Source organism: Ambystoma mexicanum, chromosome 12 (genome assembly GCF_040938575.1).
Source record: "Ambystoma mexicanum isolate Mex_15411 chromosome 12, UKY_AmexF1_1, whole genome shotgun sequence".
NCBI classification, from domain to species: Eukaryota; Metazoa; Chordata; class Amphibia; order Caudata; family Ambystomatidae; genus Ambystoma; species Ambystoma mexicanum.
Genome location: NC_090936.1, coordinates 578,197,179 through 578,218,420, shown reverse-complemented (window position 1 = coordinate 578,218,420; position 21,242 = coordinate 578,197,179). Strand labels below are relative to the sequence as shown.

Here is a 21,242-nt window from a genome sequence, read left to right as displayed (position 1 = left end):
TCTCCTGTCCTCACACCTCCACCCTGCTGGCTCCCACTTCCCTGCCTCCTCCAGCTCCAGTGCCTTGCACTGCTGCACCTGCTCAATGTCTCCTCTTCTTTCTGCCCTCAGGAGTTTTTCTACGAGATCCGGCAGGAGGAGTTGGCCAAGAAGACTCTCTTTGTTTCCGTGTGGGACTACGACCTGGGCATGTCCAACGACTTCATAGGTGAGCCGGACCACCGGTGGGTGCGCTTGACAGTCCTCGAGGCGCTTCATTCATTCATGTTACACGGAAATAGGTGAGAGAGTGGGCTGCAGACGAGGCTTATTCATATGTCAGGAGATTCCGGCAGTCTGGAGCCAGTGAATGCCATCTCTGGCTACGGAAGATTCAATCACATGTCAGGCACGACAGACATGTTACTGGCTGGCCCCACTCTACCAGTCTTTCAGCTGGTATTGGTCACACAAGACTGCTCCGTTTCCCCAAGCCTGGCCCACCTCTAGTCTTCCTCTCCCTCGCTCCCCATTGCCCTGGGACACTTCATGTTTTTGGCATCTCGCATTCACACTCTATATCAGTCTACCAGCCTCCCCTTCTTAAGTAGACATCTCTTGGCCACCTCTGTGGGCTTTATCGTAAACCATTTCTTTGCTTTCGTCCACAGGTGGGGTACAGCTGGGGATAAACTCCAAGGGGGAGCAGCTGAGACACTGGTTCCAGTGCTTGAAGAACAAAGACCAGCCTGTGGAGCAGTGGCATGCCTTAACCAATGACAACGCAGAGCTCAGCGACTGACCAATGGTAATACTTAATAAGGAGTAGGGCCTGTCATGTCTCTTCCAGACACATGGGGGACTCATTCTTGCAGCACATGGAAGGCGTACATTTACTGTGCATGGCATAATTCCTGTAAATCCATGCAGGAAATTAACTAGACTACTTCTAACTGCACAATCAGGACCAAAGCTTCCTGAAAACTGAGGGTGGGGAGGTCCGCTAACCCTTAATCCACATGTGTGACTAATTCCTACTGAACACAGGAAAGTCATTATTTCTGTGAATGGGGGACTAATACTTAATGCACCTAAAAATGTAACTCTTACTGCACATCGGAGACAACATTTTCTGTACATGGGAGATTGACTCTTACCATACAGGGGAGGCTTACTCTTACAGCCTAGAGGCTAACTCTTACTGCACATGGGAGGCTTAGTCTTACTGCCTGGAGGCTAACTCTTACCATACAGGGGAGGCTTACTCTTACAGCCTAGAGGCTAGCTCTTACTGCACATGGGAGGCTTAGTGTTACTGCCTGGAGGCTTAGTCTTACTGCCTAGAGGCTAACTCGTACTGCACATGGGAGGCTTAGTGTTACTGCCTGGAGGCTTACTCTTACTGCCTAGAGGCTAACTCGTACTGCGCATGGGAGGCTTAGTCTTACTTCCTGGAGGCTAACTCTTACCATGCAGGGGAGGCTTACTCTTACTGCCTAGAGGCTAGCTCTTACTGCACATGGGAGGCTTAGTGTTACTGCCTGGAGGCTTAGTCTTACTGCCTAGAGGCTAACTCGTACTGCACATGGGAGGCTTAGTGTTACTGCCTGGAGGCTTACTCTTACTGCCTAGAGGCTAACTCGTACTGCGCATGGGAGGCTTAGTCTTACTTCCTGGAGGCTAACTCTTACCATACAGGGAGGCTTACTCTTACTGCCTATAGGCTAACTCTTACTACACATGGAAGGTTTAGTCTTAATGCCTGGAGGCTTACTCTTACTACCTAGAGGCTAACTCTTATTGCACATGGGAGGCTTAGTGTTACTGTTTGGAGGCTAACTCTTACAGCCTAGAGGCTAACACGTACTGCACATGGGAGGCTTAGCCTTACTGCCTGGTGGCTAACTCTTACCATACAGGGGAGGCTTACTCTTACTGCCTGGTGGCTAACTCTTACTGCACATGGGAGGCTTAGTCTTACTTCCTGGATGCTAACTCTTGGAGTGCATGAGGGGGGCTAACACTGCACAGCGGAGACAAACTCTTACCGTGCATTGGGGACTAACCCTTACTGCAGAATGGATGTTAAACCATTATGCACGAAAGGCGAACTCCATTTGAATACTTGATACTGACTCTTACTGCAAACATAGGAATACCTGTTACTGTAGACGGGAGACCTCTCAATGTAAAACGGTGTCATGAGGTGACTCCATTCCCCAACACTGTGTTTTACAACTGTGCAAGCACCAATGAAGTAAAACAAACACCATTACTTCCAGTCATTATCCCCACATAGCATGCAGCTTTATGCACCCTCCCCTTTCCAATCACCCACCATTCACCTCTAAAGGGGCATACCCAGGAATAAAGCTACCCCTCCCACCCCAACCCTCCCATTACCTGCACACACAGCTTTGCCTGCTGAAATGTCAGGTCAATCGTGCTTAACTGCAGAAAATCAGCGTCGGTGTTCTGCATGTAAGCAGGGCTATCGTGCAGCAAGGTCCCACGCAGGCTAGTCAAACAAAAGCAAAACAGCACCCACAAGATAGCTCAGCAAGATGTGACACTAGAGTATTCTGGGTTTGAATCCCTGTGGATGGAGCAGGGTAAAAAAAAATAAAGGCTCCCATCCCTGCTGTCCAGGAAAGGATGGAGGATTTTCTGGATGTGCTAAAAGATCCCAGTTCCCACGCGCAGAGTAGCACTGAGGACATCCCATGGGAGAGCAGGCCAAGCCCCAAGTTGGCACGGCATATCTGAGAAGGTCCAACAAGAGAAACGGTTAGGAAAAAACACTGGCCCTGGAACCTGCAAACAAAAGCACACATTGAACAAGCACATCACAATCAAAACAGTTCAAGTGCATAAGGCAGTGAAAGAGGAACACGAAGGGTTTAGAGTGAATTAACTGTCGGGCAGGCTGACTGTGAAGTTTCATATGTCAATGAGGAACCAAGGAAAAAAGCAAGGTTGCCAGGTGCTGTAGTAATATTCATGGTAGTCCTTGAGCTGAACTGCCAGCTAAGAATGAGGAAGTACTATTGTTTTGCATTCTGCGTCTGGAGACAGCTGCCATTTTGAGTCGGTATCGGTGCAGTGGCATTTTGCTTTGTAGCCTGCGGGACCCATGCTGTCATATCTACCATGGACAGCCAGCACACCTCCCCTAGATATGTCACATCAACACACAGAATGTCTTCACCCAATCTCAAGGGGGCCCATACCTGTCCCTGAATTGGACCCCTGAGAAAATGGCGGCTAGGGCGGTAGCTTGGATGAGAATGACACTACAAAGTTTGCACCATAACAGAGCACAATCAACCAGTACTTTAGCCAATGGTACACCGAGCGGCAATCCAGAACTTCACAATGCTCATACTCTGGGGATCCGTCCACCAAGGCTGGAGGGGACGCTGAATAGCAAGTAATTGGGCCCAAAGAACAGTGCAACAGAGAAACATTACTAGTAGAGTGCACTCAGCAACAAAATATGCAAGGCAGACCGACAGCAAACTGCAAGTGGAAGGGACCCAAACAAATCAAGAGCACATGTTGGGTAAACGCACAGAAAATTCAACATCTAATTTGGCAGCCATTGGACAGATAAAAGCAAAGATCGGGATGCAAAGATGATCACCAACTACATCATTTGGCAATTAATAAATGAAAGATATAAAATAGGACAATGCTACCGCAAAATACGCTTCAGCACTTGCCTGCCAACAACACAGTAAATTTAACAACTTTCACTGACATTTGACATTTGAGTGAGGTTGTGCAGGGACAAATACCCGTTTCAGGGTCTGCAGCCTGTGGTTGACAGACCCTGAATGAACCTGTAGGCCCTTTAAGCGAGGTAGCGCTCTATGGGATGGATGGGGGATGCAGAGTTTACTCTTACACCAATAATAAGACTCAGGAAGTTGGCAAAAACATACAACGGACATCTCACCGCATGATCCCGAAGCAACATATGAAAAAACATTCTTTTATAACAAAAATTCATCATACGTGACGTCATACTACATGGCAAAATAAGAAAACCTACGTGGCATTGTGGTTCGTCTACAGGGAACATCTAGGTATACTTTCTATGGGGGATAGGATTGTAATTGGGTCTCTAAGGTCGGGTGGACAGCTATGCCCACCCCTAGTGCAAGTCAACTTTGCTGTCATGAAATACACGTTTCATTGGCTTTCAAACTACAGGGCTCTTTGCTACGTGTCCCTCCATGATTGGTTGGCACGCTTGCACCCTTCTGGAATATTCCACTCGCTAGCAGCACACAAGCTTGTACCCCAGGTGCTGGAGGGTTGGACTTGGCCATGCCTCCTCACCCAATTAACCCAACATCCATCATCACTCCTGCTGTCTGCCATTCCAATTAGTCTTTGAACTCGGCCTTGCAAAGTATCAGTGCGCCTGAGAATAGAATGGAGTGTGAGCATGGTCTTATGGTCTTATCTTTAAGTCTCAGTGCAGCTTGCCCAAAGTCTATTTTCATCTTGACCATGTGACAGGAGACCGTGTTTTGAGCTCATTCTTTGCATTTAACACTATTAAATGAAGAAAACCATTACACCTTAACAGGAGCTCGCCTCGCTTCTCATGTTCTTTGTATCTTCTCGAATAGATAACCAGTTTCTTGGCTGCCCCAACTCTTGACACTGGGCCAGACAACCTTTCTCAAATCTTCCCTCGTCCTCAGCTGTTTTCTTCTACTTCGCCACACTTTCAGCTCTTCTGTTCATGGGGTCCCAGTCTGCTAAAACACATCATGGAACATCCAGATTCTATACACATATGTATAATGGTGGGGCTGCCTGCAGTCTATTCACTATGTATAGCCAGCCTTCCAGATGACTTAGTCTACTTGCGTTTCAGCATCTGTACAATGATAAAACGGCTTGCATTTTCTTCAGTGCTTTCCGCACGTGCAATCTTCATTCCACACATGAAATGTTACTCAATTCTTCACTTCGCCATCAGATTCTATGAGGTCTATATACTCTCTTCATTGGCATCTCTTCTAGGGGAGTCCTTTCTGCTTCATGTGACATTACCAGTCTTCTCTTTCTCTCATCTTCACTAATCTTCTGGAAACTCCTTGAAAAGACTGTCATTTCTCCGTGGTTGCATCATATAGGGCTTTCTTAATGGATACCTTGTTTCAAGGTTTCTTCACACTATAGGGACCATTATTGGTGTCGCGCATGTCGTAATTTCCAGTTTCCAACATATAGGCAAAATGGGGGCGGGACTTCCGGTAGAGGCACTTGGCTCCTCCTCTACATGAATTTAACATTTCGCACAACAGAGATTGGCGGCCACAACTTCTTGCAATGAAAGCTATACATGCCAAGTTTTAATAGATACATTCTGCTATCAGAATCCACTGAACCCAGGTGTCTTGATGAGGCCTCAAAAACTCTAATATTGTACGGACAATTGATTGGTAAACTCTGTATTCCCATCCGACCGCAGGTGATAGCTGAAAGATTTATGGCTAGAGTTACAGTGTATGTACAGAAAGGAATACCAAAACCTTGCAACAACATGGGCCCCACAGCCAGTAACTGACGTTGTGTAAATCCTGGATCCATATAGTATCTTTCAGGAACACATTGGCCAATTCCACTGCCAGTAGTGATTTATTAACATGACAAAATGTGCAAGATTTGCTAAGGTATCTCATAGGACAAGGATAGTTGTCTTTCTCTTGGAAGAAGCCAGCTCCAAATGGAAATTAGCCCCTCCCACACTTACCTAGGAGGGGGGTGGAGGAGAAGCAATCTTACTGATTTGACTGGTATGTTCTTTGCTATTTGCTTGCAAGCAGATGATGCAAGAGAGGCCATTTTGTGTGATTTGATTCTTTATAGCTTGCCACCTGAATATTTAGTGAAGAAGATCTGGGTTTCTTAGATTGCTAGAGTGCCCTGCCATCAGCGTGAAATAGCACCAGTTCACTGCTGCCTTGTAGGGAGAAATAATTTCCTGTTGATACACGAGAAACCCTACTCAGTGATGATTGTTCCTCCGCTTATTGTTTTGTGCTTCCTCAGTCCTTGCAAATAAATCTCCTATTATAGTTGTTCTGGAAATTAGGAAAATGCTTCAGAGTGGCAGACCGGGTGGTAACAAAGACACCACATTTTTTACTATAGAGTTTCTTGTAGCTAAGGGATATGTCTTCATATTTTTCTTGGGGGTTCTGAATGGGATGGTGAACTAGAACCAGGAAAAGAAAAGCATTTGCCTCTTGTGTTAATTGTTGGTATTTCAGCTTCTTGAGATGTCAGTGGTTTGATTAATCAATGCAGAGTGTAATCGGATCTCAAGCACCCTCTTAAGATGCGGCCCTGAGAGAAAGATGATTTCTTTGCCGACAGTTCCCTTGTATGAATGTTTCTTTCGGCATCCATCAGGACGTGTGAGAGGTTTGTAGTAGTATAACTGTACCAGTTTCCTCATCCTGCTGTGGTAGTGTATAGGAGGGAGAGCTAAGCCCTGGGGCATAGTAGATGGTAATACAACGATATTTAGAGATTTTCTAACTGAAGAAACAGAATACAATTTTGATGTTAAATGTATTTGTACCGCGCACTGCCACCAATGGAATTGGTCCCCAGGCACTCAGGCGGATCTGCAAATAAGAAGGCAGGGTGGGTTAGTCGGCTGAAGAGGGAATAGGAAAGTGAGAAACGTGGAGTGTTGTTAGCAGCTTGAGTTCGGGTTTCACCGTGTGCTGAGCTTTGGTGTGAATATCGGATCAATGCGAGACCTCGTGTGCTGTTGGTGCGATTCATGTGTTGTTTGTTAGTTGTTGCAGTGTGGTGAAGTACGTGCGGTTTGCTGGTCGAGAAGATGGTTGAGTGGATTTGTATTCAGAGATTTGAGCATTGGGTTAGTGGGCTATATGTCCTTGCTTTCTAGATGTGATGCATGCTTATTTCCAAGTTCTATCTGGATGAGTCACGTGGAAATCTCCACATTTCTATCTAGATGCAGCACTGGCTAATATTCACAGTCCCGTCTAGATGCGACACAGGTCAATATTTAAAGTTCTCTCAAACTCTGGTAGTGGCTAATATTCACAATCCGGTCTGGATGTGACGTGAGCTAATATTCACAGTTCACTCAAAATGTGACAATGGATAGAGTTCACAATCCTGTCTAGATGTGACGCAGGCTGATATTCACAGTTCTTTCGGTATGTGGCAATGGCTAATATTCACAATCATGTATAGATGTAAAGCCAGCTAATATTCACAGTTCTGTCTACGTGTGGAAATGGCTGATAATCATAATCCTGTCTAGATGTGGCAGTGGCTAATATTCAAAATCCTGTCTAGATGTGGAAGTGGTTAATATTCACAATCCTATCTAGGTGTGGCAATGACTAATAATCACAGTTCACTCAAACGTTTGCAATGGCCAATGTTCATATTCAAGTTCAATTTGATGAAAGTGCAGAGAAGTTAGTTGCCCCAGGTTTGGTTTGGGAATGCAGAAAAGGTGGTTATTGGGGGATGATAATGAGGGAAGAATCTAAAAGGAAAATGCGGAAGGCCATTCAAGAATCAGCAATTAGTGGGAAACTGAAGGACCGTACAGAACAACAATGTTGGCTTTACGGGCCAAGTTACGGGGGGTTCACGCTGCAGATCTTTATATTTTTAAAAAGTGAGGTTTGTATGTCAACATTTGTATGTAAGAGGAGAGAGAGAACCAACGCTTCTAGCTAAGAATTTGAATAAACAAGTAGCCAAAAGACAGGTGGTGTATAAAAAAGAATTAGAGCTGGCAACTAGAGCACCATATAACATAGCAGAGGCCCTTGCGGCATTCTATGAATCACTGTAGAAATCAGATGACGCATGCTCTTAAACACACTTGTCAATCTTTGGCAAGGATTAATTTACCAAAACTCTCAGAGCAAGACTCGGCAATCCTAGAAACACCCTTAACAGAGTGGGAGGTTAATCTAGGTAGAAGTAGAATGAAATCTAGAAAATCTGTCAGGAAAGATTGTTTTACAGCACATTTTTACAAGAGCTGTAGTGAAGTATTAGTGCTGAAGCTAATGGAAATGTGCAGTGGTATATTGGATGGGGAGTTTATTCTGGACACGTTTTTGGAAACAGTAATTTGGGTAATTCCCAGACAAGGGAAGGAACATAGACTCTGTAGTTCCAATAGGCCTACATCATCACTAAACATTGATATGAAAATTGTTACTTGGATTCTGGCCTCCAGGTTGGGTAGGTTTCTCCCAACATGAATACATGGGGACCAAGTCAGATTTGTCTTAGGGAAATAAAGACTGATAATATTAGAAAGATAATACATCTGATACATGTTATTAGGCAAGAGGCAAAAGAGCGGTTTCTGCTCTCACTTGACACTGAGAAGTAATTTGAGGGGACCTGCTGGGGATTTCGGAATGCTTTTGGTTTTGCCCAAATTGGTCTTTTTAGGTGTGGGAACTATATTCCTCTCCGGGCACTGAGGTTGAGGTCTATTGCAGATTTTCCCAATTGAGATCACTGGGGAAAGGGTCTAGGCAGGGTTGCCCCATTTTCCCCTCCTTTTTGCGTTACTTATGGAAAACCTAACTGCCGAAATTAGGAGAGGTAAGCGAATAAGGGGATTTAAAGTAGGAAGTAAAGACTATAAAATAAGCCTCTTTGCCGATGATACATTGCTTCATATGACCCCAGCCAAGGATTTGTTAAATTCTCTGACGGAGCTAGTTGAACAAGTCGATGCACTATGAGCATATAAAATGAATGGGGATAAATCCCAGGTTCTTCCTTTGGGACCCAGAAGTGGGGATTCCACAAGAAGTTATGGGAATATTCAATTCAGATATGTGAGGCAAAGATTAAACATCTTGGGATTTGGCTAAGAAAGGATTTGGATTTATTATACAAGATCAATTATCCTCCTCTATGGCATGATATAATAGAAATAATTCAAGTTATCAAAGATGGGTCATTTGACAATATTGAAAGTGAATGTTCTACCAACAATCCTTTATTGTGTTCATGACTCTAGCAGTTTTGCTTCTTTATCAATATATGGGGACATGAAACAAAAATGTTTGATATTTCTCTCGGAGAACAAACAAAAATTCTCTATAACCATTTGATTTGTTCCCTGGAGACGGGTGCATCACGAGGAGACAAAGGGCAGTGGATATGGCAAGGGAAATCTGCACAAGATGATACACTGAGTAACGAGCCTCACAGCACAAGCATTCAGGGCCCAAGAAACATGCACAGTAACACCCAGGATGTGCAAGTAGAATGTGATGTAAATATATGTGATGTGTGGTAGCTCTTAGAAGCTCCTTCCGATTACAAATACAATCTGCAAGCTCCTTGCCCACAATCGCTGTTACAGGCACTGTCCGCGCTAAGCCCACATGCTGGACAGCCCATGACAGGGTCTTTAAGCTAACACCCGTGATGGTAATATATAAGGCAACTTAAAGACTATACTCCAGAGGATGGGAAACACCATCTGGAATGTCAGCGACGGCCATGAAGCCTTCTGACCAAAGAGGGACCCAGAAAGGCTATAACAGCAAAGGGAGGATATCTTAATACATAAGACACCAGCTATGGAACAAGTAGTATTAGTGTTTGCAGGACAGTGCAGAAAACATAGGCATTCACACAGGAGCTGGACACAACAAACAAAAGGGAATAAAGAGATAAGTACAAGGGGAAACTAGGAAAAGACTGCAAGAGGTAGTCATGGAACAGGAGCAAAATAACAATCCTAGAACATCCTTGCCTCCCCACCCAGGGTAGACAAGGAAAAGGGTACACAAATTGGAATTCTCTCAATGAGGGGTGTCAAAAGGATCAAGTATACACTGGCGAAATAGAGCAAGGTCAAAGAAATATAGAGCATAGACAAACTGGGCTGCAAAGGGAAAGTCAAGCACTGCAAAGTGCTAACTGCAAAACAGAGGAAGACGGAAACTGAATCCAGGAACCTGAAACTGCTAATAACAACACCAAGGGATCCAGGGTCAAGAATCAAGGATCTAGGTACCAGAAATTAAAAACAAAGAACTGGGAGCAAGGAACCGGCCACAAACAGGAACACTGCAACAATGACCAGCACAGGACTGAGCAAACTGAGGCTTCTAAAGCAGGCTAATGATCACATGCCTCAAGTGTGCTGCTTGTTCTGCTAAGGTGGAGATGAAGCATTGGGCAAGGAATTCTGGGAAACAATCAAAATGCAACTAGGCGGTAAGTGAAATTAAAAATATGGTTTTCGAGTACCACAGTAATGTGTCAGAAGCAAAGTCCAACATGGAATGCATCCCAAATCATGCTCCCAAGTGGCTGGAATGAGAGTCAAGGGAGAGAATCGTGACAGGGGGTGTGGAATTTCAGGTTATGAACGGGTATAATTTGTCTGCCAAATGGCAGTTAAATATGACCATATTTGAAACCTTCAGAAAAAGCGATGGGTGGTTTTGAAAAAATGTCCTAATGCCAGTCTCAGTTTGGGAAAGGCATTGGGTCCTGAGAGCACCCTGATGAGATCAGTACTAAATCGTGCAAAGTAGGGCACACTATGGCATTAGTGGAGAGACAGGGGAGCAGTGAGTAGGCTCTCTACCTGGCCCTCACCATTGAGATCTTTGTGGGTACCTCTCTTTCTTACGGACATACAAGAAGCTGCAAGTTTTCAATCCTGGTTTGAGGCAGGGCTCAAAAAACCTGGTCAGCTTTGGAGTAATAGGACATTTGTTGATATTGTGATGCTGGAAAAGAAGATGAACAGCAAATTATCAACTTTCCACTTTCTCCAGGTAAAGGGGGATCTGTCCCAAGGGAAATGGAAAACCAAAATATCGAGGCCTCTCACCCGATTTGATAGAATTCTGGAGATCCATCCTGCTAATAGGGAGTTGGTCTCAGCAATGTGTAGATCTGTTATAGATGTGAACACACAGGGGACATTGAATACTAAAGGTCGATGGACCAGGGACCTTGGATTTTAAATGATTCATGATTTGTGGTCTCAGTTATGTAAAAGACCCTACAGAACATCTAGAGCCAGCCAATACAAATGTCATTGTATCAAAATGCTTCACAGATGGCAGCTCCATCTGGCCCGATTGGCGAAGATGATTAGGTTTTCGAATGCTGCTAAAATCCTGAAAGATGTTCTCCCTGGGGAGGTCGAAGCAATGAGGTCCTGGAAAGGTAAAATGTTGAGTGTCGGTTCCTCAATGTGCCCCACAGTGCACCATCCTTTGGCTTTAGGGGTGTGGGGGGAGTTCTAGGACTGGGGGTGAGGATGGTCTGATCTGAAGATGATGATGGCTTATTTTCAACCACATTTCTAATCCAGTCCCAGATCCACGGAGACCAACAATTTGAGATGAATTGAGAAACTGTATTCAGAATCACAGAAGTCTGACAATTCCTGCAATATTACCGGAAGCATATTTTATCACTGGATAACCTTCTTTAGATGTGCAAAATGACTCATGCTGGTAATAAAATTGACCACTGCCAAAATTATGTCATTCCTTTGACTGACAAGTAATTTGATGAAAAGGTCTAGAGGGTATAGCATTATGGACAAATGTTGGTGCAAGCCATGATCATCCTTTCGGTATAGGTAGATTCCATCGCAGGTTTTTCCATTGAGGGAGAAATCATTGAATATTTTACTATAAATTTACCACAAATGTATGTGGGGGTGGGTTATGGTAATTAAAAAGGTATAGGGAAGGTGGGGGGTATCTGCGGGTTCTCCCCCCACATACATTTGCAGGAAAATATCCTACAAAAAATAATTTGATGAATTTTCCCTCAATTAAAAAATCTCAAGGAAATAACATAGAACCCATCCTTTCTACATCTTATTTCATAAAGTAGTAACATATATTTATACATAAAGTAATGTAAGGTAAAGTGATATAAAATATAGCGCTCTTCTTCCTATAATGTTGGTCTTACTGCACATGGCTCTGTAAGAAAGGAGGGCAGGGTGCACTATTTGGATAGCAGAAAGGCAGTTGCAGAAACCTGTGATGTCGATGGATGGAGGTTGGAAGTACCCGTCACCTATGTGTCAATATGAACATCTCTATGTTGTTTGTGTTTCATACGGACTGGGCAGATTAGCCGTATTCCCAGCCCCTGGTTTGTGGAATGCAAAAATTAACAGAATGGTTGTTGATAGAAGATGGATAGGGTCTGAGTCTACTAAGTGCACTGGACCTGGTCGGTTGTCTGAAGGAGTGTGGGAAGTGTAAGGATCCAACATTTAAGTAGTGAGGAGTTGCATGAGGGTGTGACGATTGGGCCGAGAGGAGAGGTGATTTAAGGTGTGGCTTCATGGCTCTTGGTTGTAGATTTAACTGAGATTCAAATGCGGACAGTAGTCACGCAGCAGAGTATCCATGAATGAAATTGGATTCTCACAGATGGTAGGGTGAAGAGTTTCACAATAGCTTGCCGTAAATTAGCCCAAGTTTCTGGTGCATCGTTTTTTGGTCATTTTAGTTAGCTATTATCTTTCATTTCTTTCAAAGTGGTTTAACGAAAAGACTAGTCTTGCACTGTTTCCTGAAAATTAGGTTGTTCACTTCCAGGCAGAGAGGTTTGGATAGAGTGTTCCACAGTTTTATGGCCAGATATGAAAAAGAGGATCCTTGCTATGAACAATGCCAGATGGACAATGTTTTGAAGAAAAACATGCGATGCTGGTGATGTGTTCAAATCGTTGGGTTCTGAGAAGTAGACTTGCCGCTGAATTTTGTACTCTTTAAAGTTTCCTCAAGTGGGTAATGTTAGAGTACAAGATAGAGGCTGTTCACATAGTCTACTTTGGATAGTATTTGAGAAATTATCACCATGGACCTGGGGGTCAATGTCAAGTGAGATAAGATGCAGTGTAGCATGCGCGTCTGAGAAAAACAGCTTCTGATGATGGCTCTGAACAGCGGATCAAGAATGAGGGTGTTGACCATTGTGGTTTCAATATTCCTTACTGTGGTCGACACGATTGGGAAAGGGCCTATATCATCAGGCCAAGGGGTTGTGGTGGAGCTAGAACCTGTAGGATAACAGAGTATCAGTTATGATTGGTTAGGGTTGAGGTTTAGTCTGTTTGATGTCATTCACCACCTGAGCAAGGCAATTTTTAATGTCTGGAGTGTTTGGTGATTGGTGGTTCACAAATGTGTAGAATATTTGTGTGTCATCCACGTAGTTGTAGTAGGAGAGACCAGCTCTATTGTAATGTCTAGAAGCGGTGTCATGTAGATGTTGAAAAGTAGAGGTGAGAGTGTGGATCCTTGGAGTACTCTGCAGGTAAGTGGGTGAGCTCGGGAATTGTAGCAGCCCAAGATAGTGGTTTCTGTTCTTTACTTGAGGAAGGGGGTCATCCAGTCTTGATAATACTGCACCCCTGCAGGATGCAACAGGCCTACAGAAATATATCTCACCCACATCCATGGATTTGGAAATGGAAAAATGGCCCACTAGTATGGGTTCATGGCTTAATGGAAATGCTTATTTCCTGTAATGCTACAATGGGGAAATAAAGGGCCTCTTCATGAAACGGCAGTCTATGCACAGACCTCCGGTTTCCCTTTCATTTGCACAAGACAAGATTTGCTCTAGGTAGAAACACTCATGGCTTTCTCACATGTATGCTTTCTATCACGCAGCATACTTAGGATGGCCTGAGTACATCTCGAGCCCCACATTCACCCATACTATGCATACTGATTTACAATACATTATTCTCAGCCCTTCAGTCATTCATTCACACACCTTCTCAAGCTTCCCCCTTCCTCACTGCACGGTCTGCCTTATCTTTTCTTTTATCTCACATTATTTTCAGGTTATTTCCTGCAAGAAGACTAAGGCCCTGCGATCCCCGGTGCAGGACACAATATGCCTAAAACCTGGACATGGTTTACATGCTTTGAAGACGCTATAGTCATCAATTGACGCAGTATATAACTCAATAAATTACTTAATTGCCCCAAGAATTGTATTCAGATGATTAGTGTGTGTATACTGCTTGAAGCAATTCCTTTATTGTGAACAGCATGAGGTTCACAGGGCAATAGCATTTACATTGGCTTTCACCAGACGAAAAGTAATGACCAAACCGAAATATGCTGACAAGCCATCAGGTGGTACCGGCCATATGCCTCAAATAACCACATTTTTATTTTATTTTATTGAGCATTTGTAAGGCGCTTATACAACAGAATTGTGTTTCAAAGCGCCACAAGGCAAAATGGGCAGGGAAAAGGGGAATAAATAACAATGGCAAAAACAGTACATATACAGTTGTGGTCCTACTAGGCCTTGGGGCATTCGGACATGCAAGTACATTGAGAAGTGCAGGGGATGGGGAAGTAGGAGGGGGAGCAGAGGAGTGAACAAGTGCTGGAGGAGGGGCGGGGAGGGAAGTGCTAAGGGGAGCCAAGGAGGAGAACCTCAGACTAAGTGCTAGTACAGGCGACTCTCAAGGGTGGTATGTGGAGCATGCAAGGAGGAGCCTGCAGGGTAGTGCAGTGGGGGAGGACGGGTGCTGGTATTGACTGGGAGGAAGGGCCTGGGATCATCTGAGATTCATGAGGATCAGGCCACCGGTCGCAGCGGCAGTGGAGTGATTAATATGGAAGGGAAAGAGGTAGAGAAGAGCAGAGTTTTGAGCAGTTTCCGGAACTTACGGAGGTCTGGCTCAAGTCTGAGAGGGGCAGGGAGGCTGTTTGAGGCGGATGCACTAGCCAAGGAGAGAGATCTGCCCCCCACTCTCTGCTTGGCGAAGCATTTGTCAGTCAAAGAGTTGAAGTTAGAGGAGCGTAGGGCTCTAGCAGGGAAGTATTTAGGGAGGGAAAGTTGGAGATAGTGTGGTCCCAGGCCCCAGAAGGCCTTGTGGATGATTCAGAGGATGATGCAAATAAACGTCATATCATGACTAAAGGCCAGGAACAAAGTTGAAACCATTGCAAGTGATAATAATAATGAACAACCTGTTTAAAAACATCATCGTAGAAAAAAGGATCCTGGTTTCATGGAAAAGTGCAATAATCGTGCCTATATTTAAAAAAGGAATAAGAACGGACCCTAAAAATTATAGGCCGATAGCACTTTTGGATGTTGTGGGAAACCGTTTTGCTACTCAGCTTTTACTACAACTAACTGAGTGGATAAAACTGTCAGGGGGTTGCTGATGTTGGTCAAACTGGTTTTGTGAAGGGTGTCGGTTGTGGGCTGAATCTATTTCTAATCAATCTATTAAAAATGGAGGCTATAAGGAAAAAAACTAAAATATACTTAATCTTTATAGATTTAGCCCACGCTTTTGACAGCATTGACCGTGAGCTTTTGTGGACAAAACTGAATAAATTGGGATGTCCAATAAGTTTGCTTGCTGCAATCAAAGAACTTTATTCAAATAGCACCATAAGAGTCAGACTGGACCAACACGGAACCATTCCGCCGCCAATTATAACATCCAGAGGAGTGAAACAGGGGTGCCCTCTCGGGGCAACTCTGTTCAGTACATTCATCTCGGATGTGGGAAGTTCCTTAGAGGCAATAAGAGCTTTTGCCCCAAAGATAAATGGAAATAGACTGAGTTACATCTTGTATGCTGACGACATAGTATTAATAGACGTCACTCAGATAGGTCTACAGAGAAAATTGTCGGCACTAAAACAATACATAGAGGCAAACAGTCTTGTGATCAACCCGACAAAAACAGAGATATTGGTGCTCCAAAATCTCATTGGTTTCACATGAAGAACGTCGGAAAAATTCAAATGGGTATTCAGCGAAAAACCGATTAAACTCACTCACGATGGAGACCCAATATCTAGGTGTAATCACAACCTCACGTTTTAACGATGATCAAATGGTGCAGAAAATTTGTCGGAAATATAAATCCTTGACAGCCCAGGGAACTGTAATAAATAAAAAGTATGGGAGTTTCACTCTGAAACCGACAATAGAATTCTACAAAGCGAAGGTAATTCCAGCGTTGATTTTTGGTGGAGAAGCGTTGTTGGGATGCCCGGCTTCAATATGGTCATGGTGTGAAAACACATATTGGAGCAACATTTTACAGCTGTCAAGAGGGACACCACTTGCCTGCATTAGATATGAGTTGGGTTTAACTTCAATTAACGCAAAGGTGATATGGCACATGCTTTTAGTGTATATAAAAGTACTTGGAGCAGATGATCTGCCGCAATACCAAATCCTGCGCACAGATGTAAATATCCCAGATAAATCAATCCCGAGTAAGTGGAAGCAAAACTGTGCGACCACTCTGAAACAACTGCAAGTCGATCAATTAATGCTAATTCAAAATCCTAATGTAGTTAAAAGAAAATGATGGAATCAGGACTGGTGTGAAAACCTGGAGCAGAGAGCTCAACACAGGTGTATGGCACAGGTTCCCCCGGAAGCAAGAGCTGTGAACACTCTTCCAAAATACCTTCAAATCTTCCCGTGCAGCAAAAAAAGGAAAATCTTTATGAAATTCCGCTTGAACCTGTTTCAAACCGAAATTCTAATGAACATAAGAAGTAATGATAAGAATCTGGATGATGGTTGCAGGTTCTACAGGGCTGAAAAAGAAACACTGAAACACCTGGTATTATATTGTTAGAAACTCACTGATATAAGAACCACACATTTAGGGTCTGAAATTACAATCCATCTTAATGGAGAAGATTGGTGGAACTTTATGGCGGAGGGAACTGCTAAGAAAAATAGCCTTTGCTTTAGTATTTTATTTGGAAAAATTACAAGTTATCCTGGCAGAAAACGACTGAGGAGACAGCCGCCAGTTTGAACTTTAAGATTAATGCGTGAATACTCCATGAGTTCAGGAATAATATGACTTAAATGACGAGTTATATCTGTAAATATAAAGAGTCAAATTGTATGTTTATTTTAGTTATTATGGTAGATTTGTAATGCACGGAATAGAACTGCCTATGAATGCATAATATTTTAAAAGTTTGTAATGAACTATATAAAAAAAAAATTATAATAATTAAAAATACTTAACACAAAACAGACACACACTTCTAACAAATAAACTAGAGTTAAGGAAAGTCAGTTCTTTCACAAGACTGAGAAATCAGGATCTTCTTCCATTAAACCAACAGAAGAGGACACTAATTGCCGCCAAGGCACTCGCAGAATGTTCACCTTTTGCAAAATCACAATGTGAAAAACATGCAAAAGGAGGGTATACTGACACATAAAAGTAGACGATGTGTATTCATACACGTTTGCCATGAACTGCTATCGATAGCAATAGATTTTGGTTAAAACTGTCAGAACAGGTTGTATGCCTAATCATCGTTTTGTTTTGCTCTAATATTTTTTTCTCGGTTGCGTTTTATTGAAAGCAGGGGAAGAGCCCCTTGTGTCGCCCGCCCCCCACTGCCCCTACATGCCCCCCTTACCCTCTGCCGCCAATATTGCCTAACACCAACTGAACATCTACATTTTTGGGGGACAATTCCATCAAGTAAATTCGATCAAAAAATGATTCAAGAAAATAAACTATCAATAGAGCTACTTCCTCACAACATCTAGGGTAATGCCAATTTCAGAAACTCTAGATTTCTAGGATTGGCGTATATAATAGGGCCAGAAACTTAAAGATAATGTTGCAATTCTTCAAAAGAGGTTTTAAGCACAACTTTATTTGTAATCATATATTGAGCTCAGCAGGATAGTGCTACCATGAATAGATGACTTCTAGATTCACCACACACACACCCCCTGAGACCCCTATCCAAAAACAATTCCACCAGCTCAGTGTTTGAGGCAGTGATTTTCACAGAAAAGGGATCATCGGGATTTGAGTGCAGGAGTCTAGGTGCAGAATGTTCTGATCAAAGTTACTCCCTTTGGTTACTAGACTAATTCTAGCTGCACTTGAGAGACTGTCACTTACTGCACATCAGGGGTTATCCTTTCTGTACAAAGGAGGACAACTTTTTCTGCACATGTAAGACTAACCCTTACTGTTCATGAGACAAAATCTTACTACACACGGGCGCATACTCCTTACGTAAAATCTGGGATTAACCATCACTGTACATGGGAGACTAAGGTTACAGCACATAGAAGATTAACACTTGGTAAATGGCTATAGGAGACTGACCTTTGACCGAACATGGGGCCCAGTTCTTATTGCAAATGGTAGACCACCCCTTACTATAAATGGGAGCCTAACTCTTGCTGCAAATGAAAAACTAAACGTTACCACATATGGTGTACGCACTTGTATTTCGCATAGGAAACTAACCCTTACTGCATATGGTAGACTTATCCTTGCTGCACCTGGGAGACTGATTCTTACAGTACAAGGGAGATTAAGCCTTACTGTACATTGGGGACTAACTCTCAACTGCAACTGGGCAGGGGTCAAGTCCTAAAAGAAAAAGTGGGGGGACTCATTAACATACAAATTGAATGTGGTGTCACCCGAAATTAGCATTTCAAGGTGCACTCTGATAAAAGTGGGGGGACTTCTGAAAAAAGTGGGGGGGCTCTGTCCACCCGCATGTACCCTCGACTTGAGCCCTGCACCTGGTAGGCTAAACCAAAGGCACATGGGGTACTAATTCATACTGAATATAGGAGAGTAACCATTACTAAGCATGGAAGTCTTCGACTGCATGGGAGACTAACCTATACCACACATAATAGACCAGTCATTATTGCACACACTATGTTAACCCTTACTGCCACGGGAGTCCTGCAGTGTTACTCTCTCAGGGGTTAGTTCCCACTACTGATGTTCCTTAGTGCAATACCTTTGTGCGTGGGTTACAACATATGTATTTTTCTCTTGCAGGGATCAGACGGATCGCCCTCTCCAGCATCGAAACCCAACGAGCGTCAGTCCATGTGACCCTTGAACAGAGCACAGGATTACAGATCTCCATCCCCACATGGAGGCTCAGATGAACTCCATAACCTGAAAGCACAGAAACCAGCACCACCTCCACCTGGAAACTGATAACACCTTGACGTTTTCCCAGCAGAACCGCCATTTTGGAAACGACAGTATTCCAGAATAGAAAAGTCCAGAAACGTCCAGATCACCTGGGCACTTTGTGAGTATTGTCAAAGGACCTGTGGACATGGAATCAACTGTGGCAGTTGTTACACCCATCCTCCCCTCCCGGGCACACCTGGGCAATGGACACACGCAGGAGGAACTATACCTCTCGCTATGCCTCGATGGTGGAACAACCCACTCATGACAACACCACACAGACATTTCTTTAGAAAGGTAGAACTTTGAACTTTAGTTCTAGAAATAAAAGAGCGGTGGATAAAGTAATGGATGACTTACATTTGCAGCCTGTACATTCTGAATATAATATGCAAATACTTTGTTAACTAACAAAACGTTGTGCGTCTTTCCTTGGGCAAGATTCTGAGTCCCTAATGTCATGTGTGCGGTGAAGATGGGAATTGACGCCTTAACATGCCTTTCTCTTTCGTTGTGGCAAATCTTGTGAGTGCCACTCCTTTTCCAGTGCACTGTTGCTGGACTTACAAGCCTTGAATTGACCAATACTCTTGTCTAGATGAAGAGTGTCTATGTCATCCAGTTCCGATGGCATTGGAATGTTAAAGTCACCGCCGGCGTTATACGGCAGACAGAGTGAATCAGGAGTTCAAGCAGCAGTAAGGGTAGCCAATGTGCAACTGTGGACACATGCATGTATTTCCTGCACCAGCACAGAGCCAGAGAAAAATATACCTTGGTGTCACTCAGAGGAATTGACTGCCTCTGAGCTGGTGCAGAGATTTAAGGCACAGACTCAAAGCAGTGGCAGAGGCAGCTGTTGGTGCGGGGGGCAGGGGGGATAATAGGGCAGCAGCGTGAGGCTAGCGGGCGCACTGGGCACCAGGTGGGAGTTGGGGGGTTGGGGGTAGCTTCCCCACCTGTCCCCCCCTGGCTGCACTGCTGACTCGAAGTAAAACAGGATGTAGAAGGAGTTGCTACTGTTATTTTTCTCATCACAATATCTTCATAAGACAGTAGCAAACAAATATGACAATACACACAAGCGGCATGCAAGCGATTGAACACAATGGAAATGGCTTGACAATTTCCCAACCTGAAAGACTCAGAAGCCAGCACAGGAGATAAGTTTCCTGTTACTAGGTAGTGGGTCCATTAAGATAAGCTACTGTCACGAGAAACAGGACCAGGTGGCTTTTTCATTCGTTGCCCCAGATCAGGCCGCTAAAGCACGCCTGAAATGTATGTGGTGATATCTGCATCCAATTTAATGCAACTTGTTTCTGGCCTATAACAGTGAAGAGTAACAAACTCATGTGTGGAGCGTGAAATGTCCGGGACAAATCATAGCTAACAGCAAAGCTTCCACTTCGACGGCAAATCCCACATTACCAGTTAGGCACTTGGCCTGCGTCCAGAAACTTTAGGGCAAGCCTCATCCTGTTTATGTCTCGGGTGTTTTCCAATTGAAGTAGGATCAAACTTGCAGCTGCTTACTAGGGGTTTGATGAGTAAACCTCAAGTAAAGGAGCCAGTGCTTGTAATTCATCCATGCTCACATTGTTTGTAGATCTATCTCATCCCAGGTTACATTCTCAGATTGAAGCCGAGAGATGCCCCCAATCTGAGTTTTGGAAACCTAGGTAGGCACATCCTCCATTGTGTCACTAATCTATATAAGGAGGAAATGGCCGTACAGGTAGAGGTTATCAGCATGACATATCTCATCGCTGAGCTCTGCGCAAGGCATTTAGGAAGATAGTAAACCTCCAGCATTTGTCACTCGTTATGCCATAGTACAGCATTTTGTGGATAGCGAGTTGCCTCCAAGTTCCTGAAATCTATCAAGGGCGAAAAGCTCCTCATTCGTCCGGTTTCAGTAGACTCATTTTGCTAAACATCACTGCCAGAAAACACATGAGTAAAGTGCATATGAAATGTGTGTCTGTGATCAAGCACAAATAATAATATCCCAATATTGATTTAATTGCCCTGATAAAACTTGCATCTGAGCGAAACACATGTTGGCACTATGCCGGGGTCAAATATGGATTGATTTAGAAAGGATTAAACAAATGAATTAAAAGTGGAAACGTGGTTGGTTCTGGATTTGGAAATGACCTTGCTGAGCTCTGTTGTTCCTGGTGCATTGGGGTAGGATTAGTAAGTCGCAAGATCA

At 43.7% G+C, this 21,242-nt stretch overlaps 1 protein-coding gene across 2 annotated transcripts in view; it reads left to right on the top strand.

The window, feature by feature from the left end:
* The window catches only part of LOC138513815 (double C2-like domain-containing protein beta), a 358,694-nt gene extending 338,815 nt beyond the window's left edge, over positions 1 to 19,879 (top strand). The window contains exons 9-11 of one of the 2 annotated variants that reach the window (XM_069628915.1): positions 112 to 208; positions 651 to 787; positions 18,881 to 19,879. In XM_069628915.1, coding sequence (XP_069485016.1) covers positions 112 to 208; positions 651 to 781 — 228 coding nt within the window. In that variant the 3' untranslated portion in view covers positions 782 to 787; positions 18,881 to 19,879. The remainder of the gene's footprint in view (positions 1 to 111; positions 209 to 650; positions 788 to 18,880) is intronic. The other variant, XM_069628916.1, reaches the window with a different exon arrangement.
* The last annotated feature ends 1,363 nt before the right edge of the window (positions 19,880 to 21,242 follow it).